Source organism: Colletotrichum jinshuiense, chromosome 5 (genome assembly GCF_051148585.1).
Source record: "Colletotrichum jinshuiense chromosome 5, complete sequence".
In the NCBI taxonomy this organism is placed as follows: domain Eukaryota; kingdom Fungi; phylum Ascomycota; class Sordariomycetes; order Glomerellales; family Glomerellaceae; genus Colletotrichum; species Colletotrichum jinshuiense.
In genome coordinates, this window is record NC_139312.1 from 3364615 (window position 1) to 3376514 (window position 11900).

Genomic DNA, 11900 nt, shown 5'->3' on the forward strand with positions numbered 1-11900 from the left:
ATCGCGGCAACGGTGGTTGTCGAGTAATTCCATCTGTATGGATGTTGTGGTGCTCATACCGACTCATAAACGGCGAGATACCCAATCTCCATCATGCTCCCATAGCCATCTTGGGTGGTGTCGGTAGGAGGACCTGGCAACGTGCCGCCTGTATATGATTAGCCATTGTGCATCGTTATCGGATCTTGCGGTTAGAAACACTTACCGACTGCCACGTTGAGAAGCACATAGTAAGGCATGTGAGCGAGGGTAGCCCAGATGCCCTCGTCACCAATATCGCTACCCATCAGCTGATTGAAAACAACCCCATCGCGCATCCATGTGATGGTCTCCGTAACCCAGTTACCCGAAGTGCGATCCCATTGCAGAGCCCACGTATGCCAATCATTGTCGGGAATAGAAGTAGCCACGCCGCGGCCAGTGGGTTCATTGCAAATGCCGCCGGACTCTTGTTGGCAGTGGACAGTACCGGTTGCAGATAGCTGCCCGTTTACTTGCTCAAAGATGTCCAGCTCGCCACAGAGGGGCCACTCAACTCCGTTGCGGACAGCATCGCCAAGCATCCAAAAGGCAGGCCACATTCCCTGCTTGTCTGCGTTTGCGCCCATCCTAAATTTCGCCTCGACCCGCAACTTCTTTCCCGGTTGAGGAGTCCATGCTGCCTTTGTCTCGATACGCGCTGAAGTCCAACCGCCGTTTGCTGATTTGCGAGGGATGAGCTGGATGGTTTCACCGCCGGATATTTGGAGGTTCCAAGACGAATCGGTGTAAGTCTGCACCTCGTTGTTTGTATCAATGGCCAAAGCCACGTCCCACGTATCACGCCGAGGCGGTGAGCCGGCGTTTCCTTGAAAAGTCTCTGACCAGATGATGTTCATGCCATCCACCGCAGGGCATACGAGGGCTCTGGTAGCCGGCATAAGAGCCAAGAGGAGGCTGGCCGTTCTGGAAAGCATTGTGTAATGTTTTGACCAAGATAAGTTACGAAACTGTCGTCGTAGAATTGTTTAATGAGTGGCTAATGAATACCGCGAAGTGAGAGCGTCAACCAGGGGGAGCTAGGACGGAAGCTTGCGGATACACAAAAGAGGAAGTGAATGACTGGACGATGATAAATGAATGAATGCGGTCGCCGAGAAAGGAGTGGAAACGGCGCACTTGGCCAAGCGTGAGAGAGTGTAAAAGAACGAGAGGCGGCGAAAAGTCACATTCTGGCGTATGGGCCGCGAGGCTGGGTTGCCCATATATACGAAGAGGAGAATGGCTGTATGGGATGGCCGAGACAAACCCTTATCGGAACAGCATCCTTGCCAGCTGATAGAAACAGGGCAACAAGGGGTGTCTGCCGAGTCCAGGCGGCAATGAGCAGGGAAGAGGTCAGGTCAAAGCAATAGTCCGAAATAGCAAGGAAGACGAGGGAAATTGACGTGGGGAGTAGGGATGAAACGCCTAGAATCTGACCGGAACGCCCAGAGAGGTGGCGGTAACGATGGTCCGCCTGACAACTTAGGACTGGCTTTAGTCCTCGGCATAGTACAGACCCAACGAAATAAGGGGGAAAATTTTTTGCCCGCAAAGCGGCACAAGTGGATTGCAGTCGGTGGTGGGTAATGCATGGGGACAGAGCAAGTTGAGGTTAGAAAACAGTGGCAACTAGGGGGACAACACATGACAAGAGGTGGCTGAAGAGGGATGTGAGGGAGTCCTGATCTGCATCGGGTATCGCAACAGCCGCTAGGGAAAGGGGGTCGGCAAAGTTCGAGACCAAAGGGGCCAACAGGGAATGACGAGTTGTATCTGGAGGGACCAGCACAATGGGGAGATGCAAAGAGCACCTCTCCTTTGCCGAGTTCGATGACCCCACATGGAGACTGAGATACTCAGGTCCAGGCTGATGCATGCATGATATTGGACATGGAATAGACTATGGTAGTTTACACTATAGCGTAGTGTAGAGACGGGATGATAGGGGCTCATGTGCGTGGCTTAGATGGGATGGGAGCCGGGGGCGGCGCAACCGGGCCAAGGATCGGCTCCCGATGCTGCATTGGCCATCCGCTGCCGTTGGCAGTTCATCTGTACATATATGGCAGAACGTCAAGCGCATAAGCTTCATTTGGGGCGCTGTCTCCACCTGAAGCTGAGAACCGAACCTATGCCCTTCGGTTTGGAAGAGCGACAATCGGAAAAGGAGGCGAGCTCGTGGTATACCTGGCCAGGAGAGCCAGGATCCAGTGCTATATTGAGATATATCTCCTTCGTGAGGCCTCGGAAGTGGAAAATAGGGATCGCTTCGGCGCCAAGACATACGTAACCAGGTCAGATCTGGGACGGCGGATTGTGACGAACAGTATCGATGACAAATCACGACTGTGAATCCAGAGGCAGCTGGCAAGACACTTGCTGATTATACTTTGTCACTGCCCAGAGTTCGGATGGCCACCATTTTCGGTATTGAGTCTTTGGTGCTGGCGAGCGTGGGGACTTCACGGAACACAAGATGTGATCACCAACTACCCCTGAGTATAAAACCTGCACACGCAGAGTGCAGGCCCGGGTATTTTACAGCCAGTCCGGGCTTAGGGTTTGGGCCGGTAATGCATGTCCTGAGACAAATGATGACAGGGTCCCGGCAGGGGCTTGCCGGTACAGAAGCACGGACGGCCCAGCATCAGTCAAGGATGCTGGGATTGTGGTGGATGTCAGGGAAAGGCACCGCCGCAATGGATGGATGGCCAGCTTTGAATATCAGCGGGGTTGGTCGGATTCAGGTTGATCTGCGGCCACGGAGAATTATTCCTTCCTTCAAATATCGATTTTGGAGTAGACTAGTTGCGACGGAGGCCAGGAGGAAAGTACAAGATTCGACGATATAGGAATGCACGGCCTTGCCTTGTCAAGATAATTGCGACTGACGGCATCAACCAGCCCTACATCGGTACGGGATTCCCACCCCCACCATTGAGACATCGCCTCCATCCATGAAACTAAGACGTCCAACAACGGAAACGAAGATGCATTGTCATTTCTCAGATGAACCACTCGGTCTGTCGCTTGTTTCGTCCCTGGAGAGGGAAAAATAAAGCTTGGCCAGGCTTTGTTTGTTTGCATTATCGTCTCACGCATGTCGTACGCCGCGACCATGTGGATGTAGGTTTAACAAATAACTTGACTCGGTGTGCCACCATTTAAATATTAAAAACCCCCAACCTCTCTTCCGCCGCCAGACAACATGCCCCGCCCGCCAATGGCATTCTGCCACCATGCAAGAGCCTTTCGATGGCAATTTGACCAACAGGGCTGCTCCCATGATCTGAGCCTCATTCGTCTATTTTTATTTTTTTTCACTACACGGAGTGAAGCATTCCTTTTTTCTCTAGCCTTCTGTCCTACAGCAAAATTTGCCATAGGCACGGCTTCTGCAATACGGTTGGCTGACCACCTGGAATCCTCACAGAAGGCAGGTGGCAGCAACTCGCTGCTGAATATACGTTCGCCAGTCTCTTCCGTTGACGCATGGCTGTGCGCTTGGCAACTGCGTTCTTGTGAGGGATGCTGGGTCGAGCCTCGACCCCTCCATCAACTAGGCATATTGGTGTACCATTTTTTCGTCCGTGAATTCTCCAATGCCGTAAAAAAACAAATTTAAACCAGTCTAGGGTTGCTCATCATTGGTTGGTAGAGTAAGCGGTGTTGTCGCGGCCCGTATTGGAGCTCCAAAAACATCTCCTAGCCTCTCGCCCAGTTGCACAATGGTATGCTCGTAGACTCGCGCTACGTCCATGTAAAGACCATCATCGTCATCGTCCCACGCCGAGCCGATGGTATCTTCATTTTCTGTGTCGTTGCCTGTCACAGTGTCTGACTCCGTCTCCGCTAGTTCCATCTCGTCGTCCTCATCTGGCTCCTTACTGAGAACTTCGACAATTATCAACCTGGTCTGCTCCACGGAGCTGCGGCAGCGGACCATATCCGTCGTGGACATGCCTGCCCGCATGCCGTTTTCAAATCCGGGCAAAGTAACATTTGTTTCTATATCATGGCCGGTAAGGAGACTTGCGAAACAGTGGTCCAGCTTTGTCAAAACAGAAAATGTAGCCTTGGGAGAGGGTGAAAAGGCAACAATCCACTGGGTAAAGTCACTGGCGATGTTGAGGAGAAATGGAATCTGTAAGCTTGCTGTAGAATCGAATCAGAACCTATATTTGACAGAGCGCAAGGGCAGGTAGTTTTAAAAGGGGGTGTTATGGTGTGATTCTTACGCGTGCCAGATAGCCAGAGAACGTCGATGACAGCATGGAGGTCTTTGCAGAGCTCGGCAAAGGTCTTGTAGCCGACAACCTGATCACCAGGCTCCGGGTTGCCGTGTTTTTTGACATAGCGACGATTAACAATGGCAAGGCGTTCTTCGACGTATCTACGCACTGTGTCTTCCTTGTTTGACCCAGGTCGAAGCGACTTGGCGCGAGGATGTGGCAGAGCTGCGTTGGAGCGGGCGGAGGAGCTGCTGGGAGCTGGAGAAGGCAGCGTTTGTGGCGGAAAGAAACCGCCAGGTCCCGGCGGTTGCGGTCCGTCGGTCATTGTCTTGAACAAGTGTGTCTGTCGGTTGATCCAATGCTTATGATACTTTCCGCGCTTCCTTGGGCTCTCGTCTAGTCGAGCTTATGGTGCTGAGAAAGAAAAATAAATAGCCTGCCCTCGATGCTCAAGTAAGGAAGATACCTTCACTTACATATGCCTCGAGGTTCCTTATTATTGATTTAGGCGTTACATCCGCTGGATAAGGGCGTTGGTGGGAAGGCGGGGGAGACGCAGATTAGAAGGCCTTGGCTTACCTTCCCTCCTGCAAGCACCTTACTGAGCATCACTATATCACTATGTGCGAAAGGTACGTACCTCAGTCCGCCTTATGTAAGTAGCTAGAGAGATTACATAGTTCCCAGCCCAGCCACTGTGAGGGCCCACTAATATCGCGTTCGCGGCGGATGTGTGGCTTGGATGAGGGTGACGTTCAATCAAAAATTTCGGCTCCTGAAGCTTCCTTTGCGTGTACCACGCCCGCTCGTCTTTGACTTCACAACGCGACCGAGTGATAAATCGCCAATTACCCCAACGACGCCGACGCATCCCACGACACGAAACACCCTCTACGTTCCATACATCTCTACAAATCACATCTATCTGTCAAAATGCCTCCCAAGAGAATTGTCGTTGAGAGAGCCGGCCCGCGATCCCGCCAGCCCAAGGGCTACTTCAGATCAACCTACGATGCCTTGACCTCCTCCGAGAATGCGCCCATCGTTCGCAGTGTTGCCATCTTTGGCGTGAGTCATATTGTTGTTCTGCATCACGTGGATCAAGCTCGCTAACATCCGATAGGCTGCTGTGACTTTTCTCTCGAGCTCCTGGGGCGAATTCCTGCTTCCTCCGTGAGTCTGCCTTGCGTCGCCCGCTGCTTGTGGAATATGCTAATTTTCTTCTCCCTCGCAGTCAATAAACGATTCTTCTCTAACGGAATGACGGTCCATGTATAATCACATTTTGTTGCCGCGAATGAAAGCTGGCTGTATACTAGTTCGGAGACAAGTAGCCTCGAGGCTACAAGGAACATCAGAGGTCTGGCGATTATCCTCGAGGCCACGCCTTACACCTGTCGGGTTAATGAATCTCACTCTCACGCACAACGTCCTTCTCTTTGTTTGGTTGGAAACATGTCATGCTGTGAACTGTGAACCGGAACGAAAATTACAGCTCGGGGCGGTCCCTCCGCCAGCAGTAATGCCCTAGCATCGACAACACAACACCTTGCTCATGAGGGCGTTTCGACAGACAGATTTATTAGATTAAGGGAGAATAGGGTTAATCTATTTTCAGTCGTGAGAAACGAAAATGCAGCAGTCAAGAAACCAAGGCGAGGCAACGACTGCCAGTCATACCTCATTACTGCGTTGGCTGACAAAAAGACACAGAATCGAACGCACCTCGGCGATTATTTGGCGGCTAAACCGCACTGACTAAACTAATTATGTGTAAATAAAACATCTCCCTAGACTGCTCCTAGTAATCGGTCAATCTCACATCAACTCCGCGTTTTGGCAAGTTCCATTGCACTTCTGGTAGAGAGAGAGCGCGCCATATCCGCCACACATATCTGCCTTGTTGCCTGTGCAAGGCGACTCACAAGCGCCAAGTAATCCCTTCTTGGGTAGGCGATCATCCGCCACTGAGTTGCCACACCAGCACTCCTTGGCATACTCCATGCCAGCATATAGAAAACCCTTTCCATCGCAATGTTGGATGCAAGCTTCAACCGTCATGCTGTCACTCGAGAACTTCGCGCTTGGGAGAGTCCGGCCCTGCCCTGATGGATCCCGGGCGCAGCCGAGGTATTTGAAATTTAGCGTGCCTGTCACGTCCTTGTACCCCCATTGAGGTTGCGAGATCTGTGTCGTTGCACCGCATCCCGATTCCGCCTGGGCGTTGGCAGGACCACGCTGAACGCTGTTGCAACCTGGCAGCGCATTGAGCTGGCCCTGGGTTGGTTCGTCCACCTTGACGGGGACTCGACAGCCCTTTCTTGTCTCGTCATCAAAGAACTGGAAGACACCGCACTTCTCGATGCTACCGCTGCCGTCTGTGCACTGTATGAGGGCAGCCTGCAGCACATTCACATCCCATCCGTTGATGAAATCGCCATGCAGGCCATATCCAGTTGGATCGCTAGAAAGTTTCAGTATAGATGCTCCTCGGGAAATTATGAATGCACACCTACCCGTTGGACAAAACAAATGGTTGGCTGTCACCATACCAACTGTCCTTGAAGTCATTCACGGTGAAGGTGACCTCGTAAAACAAACTAACCAAAGCATTAGCAAACCTTGAATGTGGTGCATATTGAATGGTGGGAACACCGTACGTTGCAAATCTCTTGGGGTGAGATGGGGGACATTTCCCATTATCGACGCGATCCGGGTAGGACATGTGACTTCTGTGGTCAGGTGAATCAAGATTGACACCATCCCAGCATGAGGGAAACACGATTTGAAGGCGAAGCCCACTAGGGCAGTTGCGGTTTGGAAATCCGTTGGTCTGAGGACCACTGTTGCCTAAGCACACATATGAGATGGCTCTTTGCTCGAGGGTGTTGTTAAAGCTTCGAAGCCTGGGATTGCCAGCCAGCATACGAAACCCCTTGGGGAATGCGATGAGACCGTTGCTGTACTCAGGGTCTTTAGCGTCCTGCCGGAATCTGGAAATTTTGGTCAGTTATCGCTGTGCCGATCCCATACCGTAATAATGCTCACAGATAGTAGGCTAGCATGCCCCCAGGCTGCGTAACGCTTGTGAATTTACCGTCCTGCCCCTGGTAGTAGAGGTTCGGGATCCAGTAGTTGCTCAAGTCGGCAGTCACCCTACAGGTTGAGCAAGTTGCAGCTCGTGCCTGTTCATAAGTCATGCTAAAGTCGAATCCGTTGCCACCCATAATTGTGTGGACATGTCCGGCGAGAGCTCCGGGGTTGACGATGGGGTCAGCACGTTGTACGACCACAGGCCGGGAACATGGCAGGATGAAGAAGGCAGCTGCATGACTAGCTGCCCAGAGCCCAACAAGAACCTCTTTGCCTGCCTTCATGATGACAACAACCAAGATGATAATTGACAGTGATGGATCAGTAAGTGCAAAGAATAATGGTAGGATGGGGGTGGGCAGAAAGCCGAAGAGAAACCGAACGATTCAGAAGTAGAAATGGCAAAAGAAAAAGGGCCACAACGGCATGAAGTTCTGGAACGATGTGGAGGTTCGCCGGCAAAGAGGCGAGGGCTGGGAGCTTCAATTAATGAACTGAACAACAAGTGACGTGGGCGCCCCAGTGGAGAAGTAATGGCAACGGCGACAAAGATTACAGTAAGATAGTTATGAGGTGGGTGGAAGGAGATCTTTTATTGTCCACCTGCCTTCACCAAACCCCACATCGTTCACCATGGGCCGTGATCCAGACCGAAGGTGAAGAGAGCTTCATCGTTGCGACCCTCGCAACGGCTACGGACAACTCATTATCGTGAACTTGTGCTACGGACAAACAAGGAGACATAGAAGCGGAGAAACATGACGAGTTGGCTCAGCCTAGTCTGAAAGCGTTCCCAGATTTGGCGAAGACCAAGATGGCGTCCACAGTTGGGGAAATTCAGCTGGATGGCGGCGTTCTTCGGAGGCGGCTCCGGGCGGCAGCACAAATGGAGGGGCGGAGGGGCGGAGGGGCGGCCACAAGTAAACCTCACAAGTGACGTTGTGCCTCCAAACAAGAGAAGTTCGTTCCGTTCCGTTTCAGCCTCAATTCCAGACGAGGCAGCAATATGTCTCGCGTACTCCCATTCACCTGGTAACGAAGAAAATTAAAATTAAAAATAAAAATACAAAGAGTGGGGGACAGAGAAAAACCACGAACTTGAAAGACAATGTGTCACAAGATATGACGCATGTCGAGACCCTGCACGGCGAACGACAACTGCCCTGGTCACGGCGAACGCATGGGTCCCGAGAGACAAGATCCAAAGGCCAGGCTTCAAGCTTCGGATGTGAAATGTCTTAGACATGGGTGACGAGTTGGAGATAAGAGGGTCCTGTTTGACTCGCTATCACCTTCACCATGCAAGCATCCGTCGCTCCACGGGCTCTCGGGCGAAAGGCGCGTCGCATTTGCCAGCCATCTGGTCATTGGCCACCGGATTAGTATTAAGGGAACAGTTTGATGGTCAAACGGAGAGCTACCGAAGAATCCGTCGCACGAATATCATTGGCCGACTAGAATCAAAGGAGGAAAACAAAGTTAGTGATTGTCCGGGAGGTCTTGGAGTAGGCATGTGGCAAGGTGGCAGTGCGCTAGAGAGTGACGAGAGACATTCCGAGGGCTAGAACTCATACAGCGCTCGCATTGAGAAACCAATACTACGGTCTTGGTAAGTTGTCTCCTTGTCTCATATTGAGTTGATCATCTCGACCTGTCACCTGTTTCCGGAACAACTATGCCGGCTGAGAATGTTTTCATGCCAATCGTTTCTTTTTCCCAACGGGGAACATTGAAAAGGCCAAGCAACTTAGAAGTTATGAGGCAGGCAGATGACACTCCCCACCTTACACACACTGAATTCGGCACAATATGTAATTCTAGATTGCCGCCTAACAGTATCCCGACACCAGTCTTGCTGCAACGGAGCATTCTGGACTGCTCATCCGTGCTGCAAGTGGAGACGTGGAATCCGCGCCCGGTTAGAGTGACGGCATAAGTGGACCGTAACGGGGCCGTGATTGGCGCCGTGTGCACGGGGCGTTTGTCAACCCTTCACTCCTGTCTTGCCGTCCTCGTCACATCATCTGGCTTTTGGAGCTGACGGTGAAGTGGAGGCTTTTGTTGTCAAATTCCCCAATACGCCTCGTCCATCCACGTCACCCCTTTTCTGACTTTTCACTTCTTAAGCTAGCCCGACCCAGGGTCGTGTGAACTGACAGTCTGGAACAGTCGATTTGACAGCATAAGCCCCATGGTACTCCTCGGACCGACTCCTAAGGCGAACTTAACACTGGGCTCTCTCGGCTATACTTTGACTATCCTGCCATGACGCAGTAGGCCCATGTCAGTCTCCAAGTTTCCTGGTCCTGGCCATTTAGCTACTAGACGACCATGAGGATAGTGCTCTTGGTTCCCCATGGTGTCGATTGAGGTTGAAGTTTTCAGAGCCATCCGCTGGCAGCGGCTTATTAGAGTAAGTGGGTTTTGGAAACATATTGGTCTTGAAGTAGCTCAACATACACTTTGGGCTAATGGGCAGCTCTGGGCCGCCCGCTCGCTCCCGGCCGCCACCCGAACAGGGGCGGCACGGGAACATGGTCGAACATTGATTTAGCGACACGAAACTAGCCAGGCCTTAGTTATATACTCAATTTCTCCGTCGGATGTCTTGCTAGCTCCCGATTTCTTTGCTTGGTCGTCATTCAGCTCACATTGCAACTCTGCGCCGCTAGTCAAGACATGGGATGCGATAGTTGACCTGTCACGACTACGGCCACGGCCGCGAGGACACCTGCCTCCTCAAACCTCTCGTCTCATATCATTATTTATTTTGCAAAGCTAAGCCACTTTATGTCAGAACTGATTGACAGTCCGGTTTTTGTAACACATATGAGTATTACGTGGTATACCATCACAGGCCACCTCGGCTGCGGCGTCGTCAAATTTGCACTTCTCCTCCACGAGCCTACCTACAGATCCCCAACCACATCGTACTCTCCAAGGTATCATGTTTCATTCATTTTGAATTATTCTTTCGGATTTTTTGGTGGTTTCTTCTGTCTTGGGCTCACGTCTAGGGAAGCCTTTAGCCAACCAACCCGATATCCTCACCCTCCTTCGCATTACTTGTTGCAATCTTGGCACTCAGCTATTTGTTTTACCTTGGATCAAATTTCTCTTTGCTCTTGGGCAGATATAGTTAGTTGCCTGAGTTTGGTGGTAATATGAATGAATCCCCCTGATATTGCAGCGCAGCATCGGTTCGGATTTGAGCGTATAGGAGCGAATCGGTCGAATCAAGACGCGCCCAAGTCCTCCTGCTCGAAAGCCAAGAAAGCACAATTCGGATCCAGCCTGAAATAACGGAAACATATCTTACTTCGACCCATTCTTGCAAACCTTTTTGCTCAAAGCGGCGGACAACAAGACCTCAATCAACCTCAGCCTGGCGGACGTCAATGCACTAAACCAGGAGTATATCGGCATATGCATTAACTATGGCTCACAGATTGGTGCAAGCTTCATGATGATTCTAACCATTCTTGCCATGACATCCTCCACCAGGCTTGCCAAAGTCTCTCTGTGAATTCACATCACCGCCCTCATCGTCAGTACAATTCGCATAGCGCTACTTGCCCTGTATTATACCTCCAACTGGGCCAACATGTACTCGCGGTGGGCTGGGGACTACTCTCGTATCACGACTGCAGATTTCCATAGTAGCATTGCGACGGAGATCACCTCGCTAATTCTACACATTCTTGTTCAGGTGTCGCTTGGAATTCAAGCTTGGGCTCTGGTCAACCTGCTGTCGAGTTCCTGGAAATAGGTCTTTGCTGCATTCTCTTGCTTCCTATCTACAGCTGCCATCACTTCTCGCGTCGCCTTCAGCGTTATAAAGATCAATTCCGTTTTGTCGATCTCATTTCCTCATCCGCTTTGGGTTGCCCAGAGCAGCGCCATTATCGGAGCAGTCTCAATCGCATATTACTGCGCCCTGTTCAACGTCAAGCTCTTGATGCATCTCATGAGAAACCGTGGGATCTTCCCTTCAAGAAAAGAGTTGAGTGCTATGGAAGTTCTGATCATGACTAATGGCCTACTGATGACAGTCCCTGGTTCGTATTCCCAGCACCTTTTGTCCGAGGCTGTCGCAGGTGTACTGACCTGGGTCGCTAAGCCATGTTCGCTGCTCTGGAATGGTGTCACTGGTCAAACTTTGAATCGGGCTCTTTAACTTACACATCGGTTGTCGTCTTCCTACCACTGGGAACCCTGATTGCTTCTCGTATCTCATACAGTAAGCTACAAGCTGAGCTGCAGCGAACTTGCTGTGCAGTAGATTCCAGTACGCCTATCAAAGAACACTCTACTAGCGGACTGAACGTTCACATCTACGGAGACCTGCGAGGCGTTGTAGCGTCGCACATCGAATCAGGTTGAACTCTACGAAGAACGGTTTTAGATTCTCCGACTTGACATTCCAGTCGCTCGGGGGCGGCCCTCTCGGTGCACCGCCGATCTTCCAGAGTTAGACCTTTGACTTTCCGAATTCCTACAGTAGCAACTATTCTTTCGCAATGTTTGCTCCCATGAACATCCTCATCTCCT

General features: G+C 51.3%; 3 protein-coding genes across 3 annotated transcripts; all 3 read right to left on the reverse strand.

Annotated features, from left to right (window-relative positions):
• Positions 1-53: 53 nt before the first annotated feature.
• EsH8_V_000834 (concanavalin A-like lectin/glucanase domain-containing protein) lies at positions 54-956 on the reverse strand (the record flags this gene model as incomplete). Its single annotated transcript, XM_083273350.1, has 2 exons — positions 54-148; positions 206-956. The coding sequence occupies 2 exons, from the start codon at positions 954-956 to the stop codon at positions 54-56; spliced, it is 846 nt and encodes a 281-aa protein (XP_083126065.1).
• A 2699-nt stretch (positions 957-3655) lies between these two features.
• On the reverse strand, positions 3656-4581 carry EsH8_V_000835 (general transcription factor IIH subunit TFB6 family; the record flags this gene model as incomplete). Its single annotated transcript, XM_083273351.1, has 2 exons — positions 3656-4179; positions 4263-4581. 2 exons carry the CDS (start codon positions 4579-4581, stop codon positions 3656-3658), a joined length of 843 nt encoding a protein of 280 aa, XP_083126066.1.
• Positions 4582-5859: 1278 nt separating this feature from the next.
• EsH8_V_000836 (DUF1996 and WSC domain-containing protein) lies at positions 5860-7633 on the reverse strand (the record flags this gene model as incomplete). The annotated part of the gene is made up of 5 exons (XM_083273352.1): positions 5860-5864; positions 6182-6720; positions 6773-6856; positions 7223-7249; positions 7305-7633. The coding sequence occupies 5 exons, from the start codon at positions 7631-7633 to the stop codon at positions 5860-5862; spliced, it is 984 nt and encodes a 327-aa protein (XP_083126067.1).
• Between the last annotated feature and the right edge of the window lie 4267 nt (positions 7634-11900).